This window comes from Mus caroli, unplaced genomic scaffold (assembly GCF_978045245.1).
Source record: "Mus caroli unplaced genomic scaffold, Mus_caroli_1 scaffold_8, whole genome shotgun sequence".
Classification (NCBI taxonomy): Eukaryota; Metazoa; Chordata; class Mammalia; order Rodentia; family Muridae; genus Mus; species Mus caroli.
Window position 1 is genome coordinate 47,345,739 of NW_028227263.1, and position 14,732 is coordinate 47,360,470.

Below are 14,732 nucleotides of genomic sequence, written 5' to 3' on the forward strand. Positions count from 1 at the left end.
ACTCACTTTGTAGACCAGGCTGGCCTCGAACTCAGAAATCCACCTGTCTCTGCCTCCCGAGTGCTGGGATTAAAGGTGTTCGCCACCACACCTGGTGATTTATTTATTTTTATTTTATATTTATGAATGTTTTGTCGGTGTGTATATCTGTGTACCAAATGCATTGCAGTACCTGCAGAGGACAGAAGGGGGAGCAGGATCCCTGGAACTGGAGTTACAGATGGTAGGATCTGCCACATGGGTACTAGGAATCAAATTCAGGACCTTTAGAACAGCAGCAGCCAATGCCCTTAATCACTGGATAATCTCTTCAGTCCTGTAGGTCTGTTTGTCCTTCCTTCCTTCCTTCCTTCCTTTTTTTTTTTTTTTTGAAACAGGGTGTCAGTATTTAGTATCCTGGAACTCACTATGTAGAGCAGGCTGGCCTCGAACTTGGAGACCTGAGTGCTGGGATTAAAGTCCTACACTTCTCCCTTTTCCTTTCCTTAATAGTGGCATTTAAAGAACATATTAAAAAATGTTGATGAAGTCTGCAATATCAGCTTTTAAGCTTTCATGCCTTTTATATCATCTAAAATACATGGCTTAGCCTAAGGCCACCAAAATTTTTTCCTATTTGTTTTGTAAAAGTTTTTGGTTGAAGTTGTAGGTTTAATATTTGTCCATTTTTTGTTATTATTTTGAATTTGTTATTATTTTGAAAGTATCTGTCTGCCTACCTGTCTGTCTATCTATCTATCTATCTGAGACAGGATTTCTCTGAGTATTCCTGGCTGTCCTGAAACTTTTGTAGACCAGGTTGGGCTTGAACTCACAGAGATCCTCCTGCCTCTGCCTTCTAAGAGCTAGGATAAAAGTCATGTGCCACCACTGCCCAGCATTTTATTTCTATTTAAATTTTATGTACACTGGTATGTTTGTCTACCAGTGGGTGTGTGTATGTGAGTACAGATGCCCCCAGAGGCCAGAGAATTTATGGAATCCTTTCTAACTGAACTGGAGTTACAGGCGGCTGTAAGCCACCTGACATGGGCACTGGGAACCTAACTGGAGTTACAGGCGGCTGTAAGCCACCTGCCATGGGCACTGGGAACTTCTCTGTGAGAGAAGCACTTGCTCTTAGCTGCTCAGCCATCTGTCCAGCCTCTGTGTTGTTATTTTTGACTTTGCTTATTGAAACAAGGTCTCATGTAGAATAGGGTGGTCTTGAGCTTGCTCTGTGTAGTTGAGGCTTGACTTGAACTCCTGACCTTCCCACCTCCAGCTCCCAGGCGCTGAGGTTACACATGTGCGTCACTGTGCCTGGCTTGCAGGTATTCATTTTGAGCTAACATTTATAAAAATATAAAGGTCATTGTTCTGCAGATGAATGGATAATGGCTCTGTACCTTTATAAAGGCCACCATGTCTTCATTGAACCTTTGGGTCTTGTGTTGTTTTCCTTCCTATAATTGCATTGTAAGTCATCCACAGTGGTGGGTCACATTACAGCACATTCACAGTGCTGTTTTTATCACCCCTTCTCAGTCGCCCTTTGATCCCCCACACCCCTTTTGTTGGTTCCCTTTCCCACAAGCAGCTCTCCCCTGACTCACGCACATTCTCTTACCTTTTCTTTGACATTGTTGTTGAAGATCATTTGTGTAAATCTTGTTTCTCGACTCTGACTCATTGATGTGTGCGTCTGTCTTGACTACAGTAGTTTTATATTATGCCCTGGGCTTAGGTCCCCTGGTTCCTTGGTTTTAGTTCTAAACTATCAGTCAAAGCTATCAGTCAAAACATTAACGTTATAAAAATAAAAACCAAAATTATTTTGGCTATTGTAAGGTTTTTTTGTCTTCTATAGATTTTTTTAATGGTATTTTAATAGGTATTGAATCAAAGCAAGCTTGGGGACTATTGAGTCTTTTGTTCTGTAGGCATTATACATCTGTTCATTTATGAAAATTCACTAGGATTTTGTAGTTTTTAGCCTACAGGTCTCACATATTAGATTTCTACCTCTATATTCCCATCTTTTTATGCCAATTTAAACCGATGCTGTTTTAGAGGTGGCTCAGTCAGTAAGGTCCTTGCTGCACAGCCGTGAGGACCTGAATAAACTCTGCAGACTTATGTAAAAGCCACACCTATAGTGCCGATCTGTAAGCCGGCACTGGGATGCTCAGATGGGGATCCCTGGAATTGACTGGTCAGCCACCCTGCTGAACAGGCGAGCTCTGGGTCATGTGAGAGTCCCTGCCTCAGAACATCAGGTAGAAAAAGACTGAGGAAGGCATCTGATGTTGACCTCTGGCCTGCATACACTTGCATGCTCATTTGCAGATACACACTGCAGAGCAGTCGGGAACCAAAGGGAGACGAATAGGAAATGCCCCCCTCCCCAAACCTCAAAACCCAGCCCCAGTGACTCACTTCCCTTTGCAGGCTCCATTTTGTTAAGGTTCCCCAGCCTCTCCTATCAGCCTCATCATCGGGGAACCAAGTGTTCAAATACCTGAGCCAATGCGAGGATCATCGCACATTTAACACCCACCTTAAATGTACTTCTTTATATCTTTTGGGTGGGGTCTTATTTAATTGCTACTATCCTTCAGTACATTGTCCAATAAAAATTAATGAGGGGCAAATCCTTGTTTTTCTTTCTTTTCCTGCCCTATCTTGAGGGGGAACATTCAGTTTTGGCTATTAAGTATAATATTACCAGATTATTCAGCCTTTCACTGTTAAGTATATCAGATTATTTAGCCCTTTACTATTAAGCATATTATTATCAGGTTAAGGAAGTTTCTTCTTGCTCTTAATGTACCGAGCAGTTCTAGCCCCTGTTGGGCTTTTCTATACTGACAGATTTGATTTGTTAATATTTTGTTAAAGGAAACAATACCTCATTCCTGAGAGTTTCTTGACCTTTTCTTAGCAGTGTACGTGTTCGCTGGTCTGGTGCGGGTCAGGCTGGTCTCACATGGGCTGGGCGTGTCTGCTTCTGGGTTTTGGAGTTGTTGTTTTACTGTTCTACAAACATTTGACAGAATTTCTCAATGGAACCATCTGGGTGTTAAGATTTCTTTGCGGGGAGTTTTGAAGTGGGACTTACTGTCTCCGATGCAGGGCTTCCTCAGTGAGTGCTGATGGATTTTCTTTGAAAGTTGCCTGTTTCATCTGAGATTTTATGTATATCAGTATAGAGATATCCACCCTCATCACTAACCCTTTGGCTGTGGGTAGGTCTACAGCGAGCCTGCTGTGTTCTGTGCCTGGTGTTTTCTGTCTTCTTCCTCTCCTGACCTGTCACTAGTGATGTAATAGTTTACTAACCTTAAGATAGTGTGTGAGTGCATTGGTTATCTTTATTGTTTCAGGCTTATTAATCTGTTTTCATCTTAGCATGGTTACTATTTTGCTTGCTGTAGATTTTCCTGGTTATTCTTTTTTTAGTTCTTAGAGAGAACGGAATTCCTGATTTGAGAACTTACTTCTATCCTCAGAATAAGCATTTAGTAAAAAAATTTTAAGCATTGCTTTAGGCATAGTCCAGAAATTTCCCTTTGTGTTTTTACTCAGTTCCAAATACTTTCAAATGTATCTTTTTTTTTTTTTTTTTTTATTCTTTGAGCATAAGAGTATGCTACTAACTTTTAAATATTTGTGGATTTTCTGGACATCTTCCTGTAGTTGATACCTACTTTCATTCTATTGAGTTTAGGGAAAGTCATTTCTGTGGTTTCATTGCTTTGAACTGTCTTTCTTAAGGCTCATTTTACGGCCCTAGATAGTCAATGTGCAGTGGTAAATGCTCCATGAGTGTGTCCTGTGAACTCTGCTGTCAGCAAATAGAATTCTTCATTCATAGTTAGGTGATTTTGGTCTCAAGTAAATCTGGAAGAATGAGTTAAAGTCAACCAGAGAAGAGAAGTTAAGAGTGGGCCCAGAAGTTGATTTCTTCATTTTGAGCTGAGGAAATCAGAAGTGGGGGAATTTGAAGCATTTGTTGATAGTGCTGGCACAGGGCATGCAGCACCCTGACGTGTGATGGCTGAGCCCTCATGCTTGGAGCTGAATGGTGAAGCCTGGTGGCTGTATCCTCTCCCCCTTCCCGACTTACACGCACTCAATGCTCAGGGCCTTTCCTCAGTGCTGTGAGAAACAGAAGCACAGACACAGGAAGTGACTTATAAAGACATGGAAGTGCAGCTTTGGGGTAGATTATTAATTATTAATAATTAATAAACACAGTTCTTGTCTATTTTTTTTCATGTGATCATTCCAGCACAGCTGAGTCAATTAAAGAGGAAGAATGAGACACACACTTCTCTCCATGATCTAAGAGCTCTGTGATGTTTCATAATGTGTGCTCTGTCCTATAGCCTGTTTTATTCAGTGTATTTTTCTTTCTTTTTTTTTTTTTTTTACATTTCAACTTTTTTCTTTAAAAGGAGTGAGTTGTGTACAGGGGGGTTAAATGCTTTATAGACAAGAAAAAAACTGTGCTAGAACCAACTTATTCATCATCATCATCTTCATCTTTGTCTTCCACTTCTCCCTCCTCTTCCTTATCCTCTTCATCCTTCTAATCATCTTCCTCTTCCTTCTTTATTTTGCTCTTTTCAGCCTTGACCCTTCCGCCCCCCTTTTTGCTGCATCAGGTTTTCCTTTAGCTCTGTAGGCAGCAATATCCTTCTCGTACTTCTCCTTCAGCTTGGCAGCTTTCTTCTCATAGGGCTGCTTGTCATCTGCTGCAGTGTTGTTCCACATCTCTCCTATTTCTTTGCAACATCACCAATGAATAAGCCAGGATGCTCACCTTTGATTTTGGGGCGGTACTCAGAACAGAACAAGAAGAAGGCCGAAGGAGGCCTCTTGGGTGCATTGGGTCCTTGAACTTCTTTTTGGTCTCCCCTTTGGGTGGGGGGAATGTAGGTTTTCATTTCTCTTTCATAACGAGCCTTGTCAGCCTTTGCCATATCTTCAAATTTCCCCTTTTCTTTAGCAGACATGGTCTTCCACCTCTCTGAGCACTTCTTGGAGAACTCTGAGAAGTTGACAGAAGCATCCGGGTGCTGCTTCTTGCGCTCCTCCCGGCAGGTTTGCACAAAGAATGCATATGAGGACATCTTGCCTCTTGGCTTCTTAGGATCTTCTTTCCCCATGTTTAGTTGATTTTCCTCCCCGAGGTACAGAGTTGCCCAGTGCCTGTCCGCCAGTGTATTTTTTTAATTAGTCAAAAACAGATAAATTGCTCTGAGATTTATATTCCCTGATCTCTAATACATCAGTAGACAATGTGGTTGTTTTTTGGTCTCACTTCTCCAGTTAGTTTCCCATGCAGCTATGTCCTTCTGTCTTTTGGACACTCTTCAGAGCAGGGCTTCTCCACCTCACAGAGGTGGGAATTAACTAAAGCGCTGCAGGCGATTGGCTGCAGGGTTGGAAGCATGCTGGGCACCTGGCTGCAAAGACTAGATGCCTTTGATGTTGCCACAGACCTGGGCCGCTGCCTTTTTAGCTCATATGTAATTTTCCAGTGAACTAATTCAGTGGCCAGGTTTGCATATCATACGCTTTGGAAACTGACTTCATGTAGATGTATTTCTCTCTATACTTTCTCTCCCCTTTAGTGACAGTCATATTTTTCTTTCAATTTAAAAAGTAATAGTTGTTTTTGGGCCAGTGAGATCACTTCCCGGCTACAGTTGCTAACATTTTGGTGAGCATAATTTTGGTCTTCTCTCTTCAGGTACATATATTTCTAAGGTTTCAGACCCATCTAATCTTGAAACGGGTTTTTGAAACATTGTGCCTGTGAAGCAGAAAACTTCTTGCGAGCCGGGCGGTGATGGCGCACGCCTTTGATCCCAGCACTTGGGAGGCAGAGGCAGGCGGATTTCTGAGTTCAAGGCCAGCCTGGTCTACAAAGTGAGTTCCAGGACAGCCAGGGCTATACAGAGAAACCCTGTCTTGAAAAACCAAACAACAACAACAAAAAACCCAACAACCAAAAAAACAAAACAAACAAAAAAACCAAACAAACCAAAACTTCTTGCTTGACTTATGGTGGCCATTACACATTAGTGATTACAGAGCCATCTTTGCTGTTGCTGTGTTTGGTTCAGTAAGCAACCAGGTAAACGGGAAGCGTGTGGTTCATGGAAGGAGGGCGGTAGAGGCCGGTGCTCACAGGGGCTGTCTGCTGATGGGTGGCACTGGCTATTCCGGCTCTTGGTGAGGCGTTCCTTACGGGAAGCCCGGGTTTTTACCCTTTTGTAACTTCACTTGAATTCCTCATTTCAAAAGCAGAACCTTTTTTTTTTTTTTTTGACCACAATTCTTTCTGATGAAATGGGTGTTCATTTCATAGTTGAGTATTATTTTAGATCTCAGTTCTTCTTCCCTCTTCTCCCCCATGTGTTTTTTGAAACAGGGTCTTACTATGAAGCATGGGCTGGTCTAAACTTACGGTCTTCCTACCTTTTCTCCCCTCCCACCGAGTAAGGATTACAGGTCTGTGCCACTGTGTCTCACTACTTCTTTAATCTACTTTTTAAAAAAAAGATTTATTTTTTATTTTATGTGTATGGGTGTTTTGACTGTTGTGTGTCTGTACACTGTGTGTGTATTGTGCTCCTGGAGGGCAGAAGGAGGTTGGGTTCTCCAGGACGATAGCTATAGCTTTTACATGGGTCGTGGTAATGGAATCCTGGTGCTCTGGAAGAGCAGCCAGTGCTCTTAAGCCTGGAGCCATCTCCAGTCCCTGTTCTTTAATCCTTCCAAGTTGTATTTTTCCAGTCTTGCAGGTGAAGTTGGGTCAGCACAGGGCAGTTGATCCCAAAAAGACCAGAAAGTAGAAGCTAATCTGATGTCATAACTTTAAAGCATTTGTAGAGTTTTTTTTTTTTTTTTTTTTTTTTTTTTTAGTGGTTTGCTGCTGTCCCTTGTCCTTCAGGCATAACTGTTCCATCACAAGTTAACAATGTTGGTGACAATCACTAATGGCTCCAATAGCCTCACGTGGTGTTTGTGAGGCTTTTGACTAAAGCTGGATGGACTGTCCTTTCTGTCACTCACTGGCCTTTGAGTCCTGATTTCTTTGCTGTCCTCTTGTTTAGCTGGAGCCGGCCTGTTCGTTGGCATGGAAATTTCAGCTGTTATTCCCTGACATCTGGAATAAGATCAACTAATAGTATGTTTTCCTCCTTTCTTAGATCCATGCCCGCAACCAGAATGAAATCATTTTTGGGCTGAATGATGGCTACTACGGTGCTCCCTGTGAACACAAGGTAAGAGGGGTCTCCGAGTGTTCTGAGTTTTGGTTAGTGCAGGGCCTTTGCACCTGGGAAGCTGGACTCCCGAGAAGAGCTGAGCAGTCAGAATCGTGTTGTAGGTGTCTCTTTGAGTCTGCTCTTCGGGGTGGTGTGGAGGAATGCCTTCCACAGTGAGAACGAGTTTCGCAGGACACACAAGCACGCTGAGAAGTCGGTTCTAAATCCTGATCATGTTTTCTCAAAGGGAAACCTGAGCTAGCTGGTTTCTGCATAATTCCTGGGGGATTAAGAGAGTGGTGAGCTGGGCATGGTGGCATAGGCTTGCAGTCCTAGCCACTTAAAAGGCTGTGTATAGCAGGAGGACTAAAGGTCAGGTACTGCCCAGGTTCAGAGTGAGTTCAAGGCCAGCCTAGGAAGCTGTGTTAGGCCCTGTCTCAGAATGAAAAGAGGCTGAGTGTGTTGCTCAGCAGTGGGGCTTTACCACCATGCTGGAAGCCCAGGTCTCAATCTTCAGTCCTGCCCTCCCCCCAAAATAGGCAAGGTGACTTTTGTCTAAATGGAAGAGTTTAATGGAAATGTTCAGTTGTGTTTATCATTCTCAGTAAGCCTAAGAAACCCAAATTATGCTGGACATGGTTGCACATGCTATTAATCCCAGCAAGTGGGAAGCAGAGGCAGGTGTATCCTTTGAGGCTAGCCTGGTCTACATAGAGAGCTTCAGATCAGCCTGATGTATCAGTGAGATCCAGCCTCAAAAGAGAGAAAGAAAGGAACTGAAACTGAAGCTGTTTCGTAGCCATTGCTGTCTCTGCATCTAAAGGTGATGAGAGGAAGGCGAGGCAGAGCCCGTTTGTTCTTAGCCGGGAGCTTCTGTGAGCATCCCTGTGGCAGGGACTCAGCATCTTCCTCCTGTTTACACTCACCACAAACCACTGTGGTGGTGGCTTTGTTCTCCATCTCACAGTGCAGGCAGGAACGGACTGGGAGGATACACTCCATAGGGTCGAGAGAGCGGCTGAGCTGGGATGTTAGTTACGTGCCCAAGGCGCTTTCCCCACTCTGACAACTTTTACCAAAAACCAAACCAAACCCACCAACCCAACCCACCAACCCAACCCACCAACCCAACCCACCAACCAAACCCACCAACCAAACCCACCAACCAAACCCACCAACCAAACCCACCAACCAAACCCACCAACCAAACCCACCAACCAAACCCACCAACCCAAACCACCAACCAAACCCACCAACCAAACCACCAACCCAACCCACCAACCAAACCCACCAACCCAACCCACCAACCCAAACCCACCAACCCAACCCACCAACCAAAACCACCAACCCAACCCACCAACCCAACCCACCAACCCAACCCACCAACCAAACCACCAACCCAACCCACCAACCCAACCCACCAACCCAAACCACCAACCAAACCCACCAACCCAACCCACCAACCCAACCCACCAACCAAACCCACCAACCAAACCCAAACAGTCCTCCCCCAACCTTTTGTAAACGCTTCACATTGCTTTTGCTCAGAAATTGTTGTTCATAATCTCTGCTGTGTGGGTGTCACACTCGGATGCCCTGTCTGTCATTCCTGAGTGCCTGGCCAGGGTTGGCTCCTGGGTTCAGTGCTGAGCACAGTGGTGAAGGAGGGCTGGGTGCAGACACACCCCTCTCTTCCAGCTGTTTGGCTAAGACAGGAGGATGGCCTGTCCTGGTCCCACGAGGAAGAGGGGATTTGGTTGCTAACGTTGTATGTAATCCAGGTTCTGAATAGAAGACAGTATGTGAAAGGCGTGGGCGCTGAATGGAGGGAGCTTTCCAGGGGAGGAGGCTGAGCTTGAAAGGCCACAGAGTAGAAAGGGCACAAGGTGAGTCTGAGGGACAGAAGGGAGGTGAGAGTAGCCCCAGGCCAGCCCATGGGGAGTTTCGAGATTTTATCCACAGGACAGAGGCGTGTGCTCTAACCAGATTTACGTAATGGCTTAGCTCTGGCTTGTTTTAAAGAGCAAGAGTGACTGTGGAGAGACAGTGAGAAGGACCTTGCAGTGCCATGGACAAGAGATGACAGTTTGGAATGGACCATAGCAGGGTAGGGAAGACAGATGACATCCAGGCCCAGGCACGTGCTAGGCAAGCTCTTTACCACTGAGCCACACACCCAGCTCAGAAGGCGAAAGAGTTGGGGTTTTAGGAGAGAAAATCACTAGGATTTGTTGTGGTTTGCATTTGAGATAAAAGGAAAAAAGAGATGTCAAGGGTGATTTTGGATTCTGGTTTAAAGTAACTGGATAGATGAAAGGTGATAGCCACAGGAAGCTTAGCGACAAGGCGGGGTGGGCGGGGAGGAAGAGCACAGATCCTGAGGTAAGATGGCCACAGGCATGTGCAGTGTCTTTAAACCCCTGTGCTGACGGCAAGTAGCCATCTGGATCCCTGAACCTGGAGAGAACTGAACTATAAATGTGGGGCGATGACAAAGCCTCTGAAGTCATGTGTGACACAGGCTGGCAACAGGCTGTGCAGTAGAGAAGGACTGAGTAGCCCAGGCTGGAGGAGAAGTGGACAGTGGAGTGACCAAGAAACAGTGTCCCTGGCAAAGGGAAGAGCATGTGCTGCTGGGTCTGGGTTTCCCTCCCATCTTGGTAAACTGTGGGCTTGGCTGGTCCTGTTGCTTTGTTTTTTAAGGAGATGCAGTGGTCAAGTAAACCAAGAACAGAAAAATTGCGTTGTGTACTTTAGCAAGCGGATTTATGCTAGGTGGTGCCTTTAGAACGTCCAACTCCGGAAGTCTCCCCTTTGTGTCCCAGCTTCATCTTCTGAGTTCCTGGAGTCCTTGAACATCTTCCAGATCTCCTCTGCCAGATGCGCTGCTCTGTCCAGTGGCCTGCCCTTCTTCCCTCTGTAAGCTTTGTGGGGTCAGACTGACATGAGCAATGCTGACCTTCCCCCCCCCCCCCCCCACTCCCTGCCACAATGCTTGGGACATGGTATTTACTTAGTAAAAACATTTGAGATTAAGTCAGAGACTTGTGAGGCTGCCATTGCCGGGCTGTTTGCCATTGCCAAGGCTGGCTGTCCTGGTGTGGGAGGGAGGGTGACTCACCCTGCAGCTGGTCCCTGACTCTACATCTGGTAGAGTCTTGCAGTCAGAGGCAATGGTAGCATTCAGAGCCAATGTCTACCCGCCATTGTAGTTAAACCCCCAAGAGCCCCATGCCTAGAGACTCACAGTTGGTGACCGTTGGTGTAAGCACCAGTGCCTGGCGTCTCTTTCTACTTGTGAACAAGTAGAAAGTTTTGAACAAGTTTTGAACAAGTTCAGACAAGATGGGTGACAGGAAAATGGAGTTCAGAAGGTGGCTTGAGAACAGATAAAACTGACAGGCAAACGTTGTTTAACTTTGACTAAAAGCTCGCCATGACTAAAAAGGCTTGTGTGCTTTTCCTCTTGACCTGATCCTCTTCCCTCCAAAATAACAGAGCAAATGGAAATGAAGTCGTCACATTATAGACAAAGCCTGGTCCTCCGAGCCAAGCAGTGTTGTGTGTAGGTGTAGGCAGTTCCCCATGGTGTAGCATCTGGGAGGAGCTGAGCCATGCTTGCCCAGCCTTCAGAGCTCATGGATAAGCCACCTAGAGCTGCTGAGGAGGAGAAAGCCACAGCCCAGAGGGATTGAGAGGGTCTTTCAAGATGGGGTCTGGGAAATTTTTCTCCTTTGTGGAAGCTTGGGAACGTGGAATGAATAGTTAACCCTCAATAACTAATATTTAGTGAGCACTTAATAACTAATATTTAGTGAGTACCTAATTTACTACCAGGTAGCAAACACTTTCCATCTTTACTGTGTTTTAACTCTACAGTTGTTTGTCTATAGAAGAGAAACTGGTACAGAGAGATTTAGTAACTTTCCTAAGGTTGCACAGCAGACAAATAGCCAGAGCTGGGATTCAGACCCAGATGGTTAGGAAATGTTTATTGAGCACGTGCTTGTTATGTATGCTACATTTTATTCCGTAGTCCTCCAGTTAATTAGCTGTCAGTTTAGAATTCTTTAGCAACTTTCAATGGAACACTTGCAATATCAGCTGACACTTAAAAGCCTTATCTGAAAAGACTTATCTGTATTACTTGTGCTCTTGTGTCTGTGTATATGGTTACAGGTGCCTACAGAGGCTGTGTATGTGTGAGTGAGTGTGTGTGTGTGTGTGTGTACATGTACAGGTCCCTACAGAGGATATGTGTGTATGTGCCTATGCAGGAGCCTGCAAAGAGTGGCTGTGCCATGGCTCCCTGGAGCCAGAGTTGCAGGTGGTGTGAGCTGCATGCTGGAGGTGCTGGACCTTGAACTCTGGTCTTCAGCAAGAGCAGTGCTAAGTGATTGCTTTTAACCACCACCGGTACATTTCCTCAGCCCCAAAAAGCGTGGTTTCAATTGTTTTTTTAAGCCATTGACAATCTTTGTGACTATTGATGAATATATTAAGACTGTCTTTGGGGGCTGGTGAGATGGCTCAGCGGTTAAGAGCACTGACTGCTCTTCTAAAGGTCCCGAGTTCAAATCCCAGCAACCACATGGTGACTCACAACCATCCATAATGAGATCTGATACCCTCTTCTGGTGTGTCTGAAGACAGCTACAGTGTACTTACATATAATAAATCTTAAAAAAAAAAAAAAAGAAAAGACTGTCTCTGGGCTGGAGAGTTGGCTCAACAGTTTAGAGTATTGGCTGCTCTTCCAGAGGCCCTGAGTTTAATTCCCAGCAATCACATGTTGGCTTACTGCCATCTATAATGGTATCTGATGCCCTCTTCTGTCATGTAGGCATATATGCAAATAGAGAACTCATATACAGAAATAAATCTTTAATAATAAAAAATATAGATTAAAATAAATGGGGCTGGTGAGATGGCTCAGCAGTTAAGAGCACTGACTACTCTTCCAAAGGTCCTGAGTTCAAATCCCAGCAACCACATGGTGGCTTACAACCATCCATAATGAGATCTGATGCCCTCTTCTGGTACGTCTGAAGACAGCTACAGTGTACTTAGATATAATAAAAAATAAATAAAGTGTCTCCTATACCAAACAAAAAGCAAGTCAAAGAAATGTAGAGACTTAACCTAAAGCAATCAAACATAGTAATGAACATTCTGGCATAGGAATTGAAGTGTAGGGAAGTGGCTGAGCGAGCGCTCCCAGCTGAGATAGAGACAAAAGGATGTGAAAAAGAAACTTCAGAACTTTAGAATAAACGTGAAGGGGGAAACGTGAAGCTACCGGGGAGAAGAGCTTTCCTTACTAAAGAGAGTAAAGTGGACTCTCATCACCTGCAGCAGTGCCCGAAGTCTTAACTGGAAAGCGCTGGCTGTCACCCACAGTCTTGCCTCTAGCACTGTTTCAGGCAAAAGGGCATAACAGCTACATTTAATTCTAAGCACTGAGCTTTACAGCTCACAGACATTTTACCAACAGGGAATGACCGTCGAAAGGGAGGATGTGCGATGTAAGAGAACATGAAGAATGTAAATGGTCCAGACAGAAGGGATTTAACTGCTGACAAAAACAAGTATGTGAGAAACTAGTACTTTTTGGCTGTTGTGATGAGATATCTGAGAAGAGAGATTGAAGAGAGGCAGGTTTATTTTAGCTCACAGTTTGAAGGGATACAGTTGATCGGGACAGGAAGGCATGGCTGCAGGAACAGGATGCATCAGTTACATTGTATTCAATGTCAGAAAGTAGAGAGAGCAAGTGCTGGCCCTGAGCTTATTCCCGTAGAGAGTCCAGCCCACCTGATGTTATACCCCCCCCCCTCATTTCAGCACACACGGTTTCTCTTTAATGGTGCTAATCTCTTCAACACTTCAAGTTGCTTTCACTGAACTCTTGCTTCCAACTGTAAATCTGATGAGGCTGTTCCTAAGACTTTCTGCTCTGTGAACCTGACTGAGAGCAGTGAGCAGAATCCATGCCATACATACCCTGGTCTTGATGGGGTCCATTTTGTGAGCATCATCCCCACTGCCCATGCTTCTTTTGGTTTCCACACTCCCACCAGAACAGCCCATTAAGTTATTTTAGCATTGTAGAGTTTCTTTCATCCATAGCTCCAAACTTCTACATCCTACCCATAATCCAGTTCCAAAGGCCCCGAAAGCCAAGCTATCAGGTAGTCAGCAGCAGCCTCTCCCGGTACCCTTCCATACTGGCCTGGCTACATTTCCTGTTGCTGTGACAGAGCACCTGGCAGAAAGCAACTCTAGGAGGGGGCAGGTACTTGGTCTAGTCTGAGGAGATTCACTCCATCATGGAGGGGAGGGCATGGTGGCAGCACAGTGAGGTAATGAGTCAGGAGGCAGAGAGAGAGGGATGTGAGTGTGAGAAGCTCAGCTTGCATACACTCCCCCCCTCTTATTATCTAGTCTGAAACCTCAGCCCTTGAAGTGGTGCTGCCCACAGTGGGCAGTGGATATTTTCATCCTCAGCTAAGTCTCTGGAAACACTGTCGCAGGCAAGTCCAGTCCAGTGACAGTGATTAATCCCACAGTGAGTTTATGTGTTATAAGAGATCAAATCAGGTGATGGCAGTGCACTTGAGAGGCAGAGGCAGGAGCGTCTCTGAGTTTGAGACCAGCCTTGTCTAGGGCAAGTTCCAGGATAGCCAGGGCTGCACAGAGAAACAACAACAAAACCAAAACAACAAAACAAATAAACAAAATCATACTAGACCATTGTTACTCAGAATGTGGTCTTCCCACTCTGACCAGTCTGCCTTCAGGTTGTGGGTGTGCTGAGGAGAAACTTTTATAAACTTTTATAAACTTTTTTATTATCATTGTGACAATTTAAGGGATGTTCTCTGAAAGTATCAGATCTCAGTGGCTGAAATGAAGAACTTCAGCAATTGCTGCTTCCCCAGAGGGGTTGAGATGTCACAGAAGTGATGTGTGGTGTTGATTGAGATTGTCTGTGTGACAGGAGGTCACAGATACTAAACAGCTGTAGGGTTTCCTAGAAAAACTTGAATTCTAGTCAGCCATGGTGGTAAATAGAGGCAAGGAGATTAAGAAGGAGTTCAAAGTTAGCCTCTGCTACATAGAAAGTTTGAGGCCAGCCTGAGCTACATGACACTCTCTATCTAAAAACAAAAAATAAACCACACCTATGTGTACATGATTAGCGAAGGGAAACAGAGGGCTGGAAAGACTTAAGGAAAAAACCGCACTGTCCACATGGTTCCACATGGTAGTGTTAAATGTGATGGAGTGAGACGGCAGCAGTGTGTCCACATTTGTGGCCCAGGTAGTTGTGAGTGACGGTGAGACGTTTAATCTCGAAGGTTACAGGGCTTTGGGAACAGCACATTTCTAAGAACATGAGTTCTGGACCAGAGTTTCTAGAGTCCTGGTGCAGCCTTTGCTGTCTGCCACAGCATTGTCCACTCTGCC

At 44.9% G+C, this 14,732-nt stretch overlaps 1 protein-coding gene and 1 pseudogene across 2 annotated transcripts in view; one reads left to right on the forward strand and one right to left on the reverse strand.

Moving 5' to 3' along the window:
* Uvrag (UV radiation resistance associated) overlaps window positions 1-14,732 on the forward strand; it is a 265,993-nt gene that overhangs the window by 48,381 nt on the left and 202,880 nt on the right. For both annotated transcript variants that reach the window (XM_029479367.2, XM_021167360.3), the window contains one exon: window positions 7,206-7,280. In XM_029479367.2, the coding sequence (XP_029335227.1) occupies window positions 7,206-7,280 (75 nt within the window). The remainder of the gene's footprint in view (window positions 1-7,205; window positions 7,281-14,732) is intronic.
* LOC110298236 (high mobility group protein B1 pseudogene) lies at window positions 4,505-5,153 on the reverse strand (annotated as a pseudogene).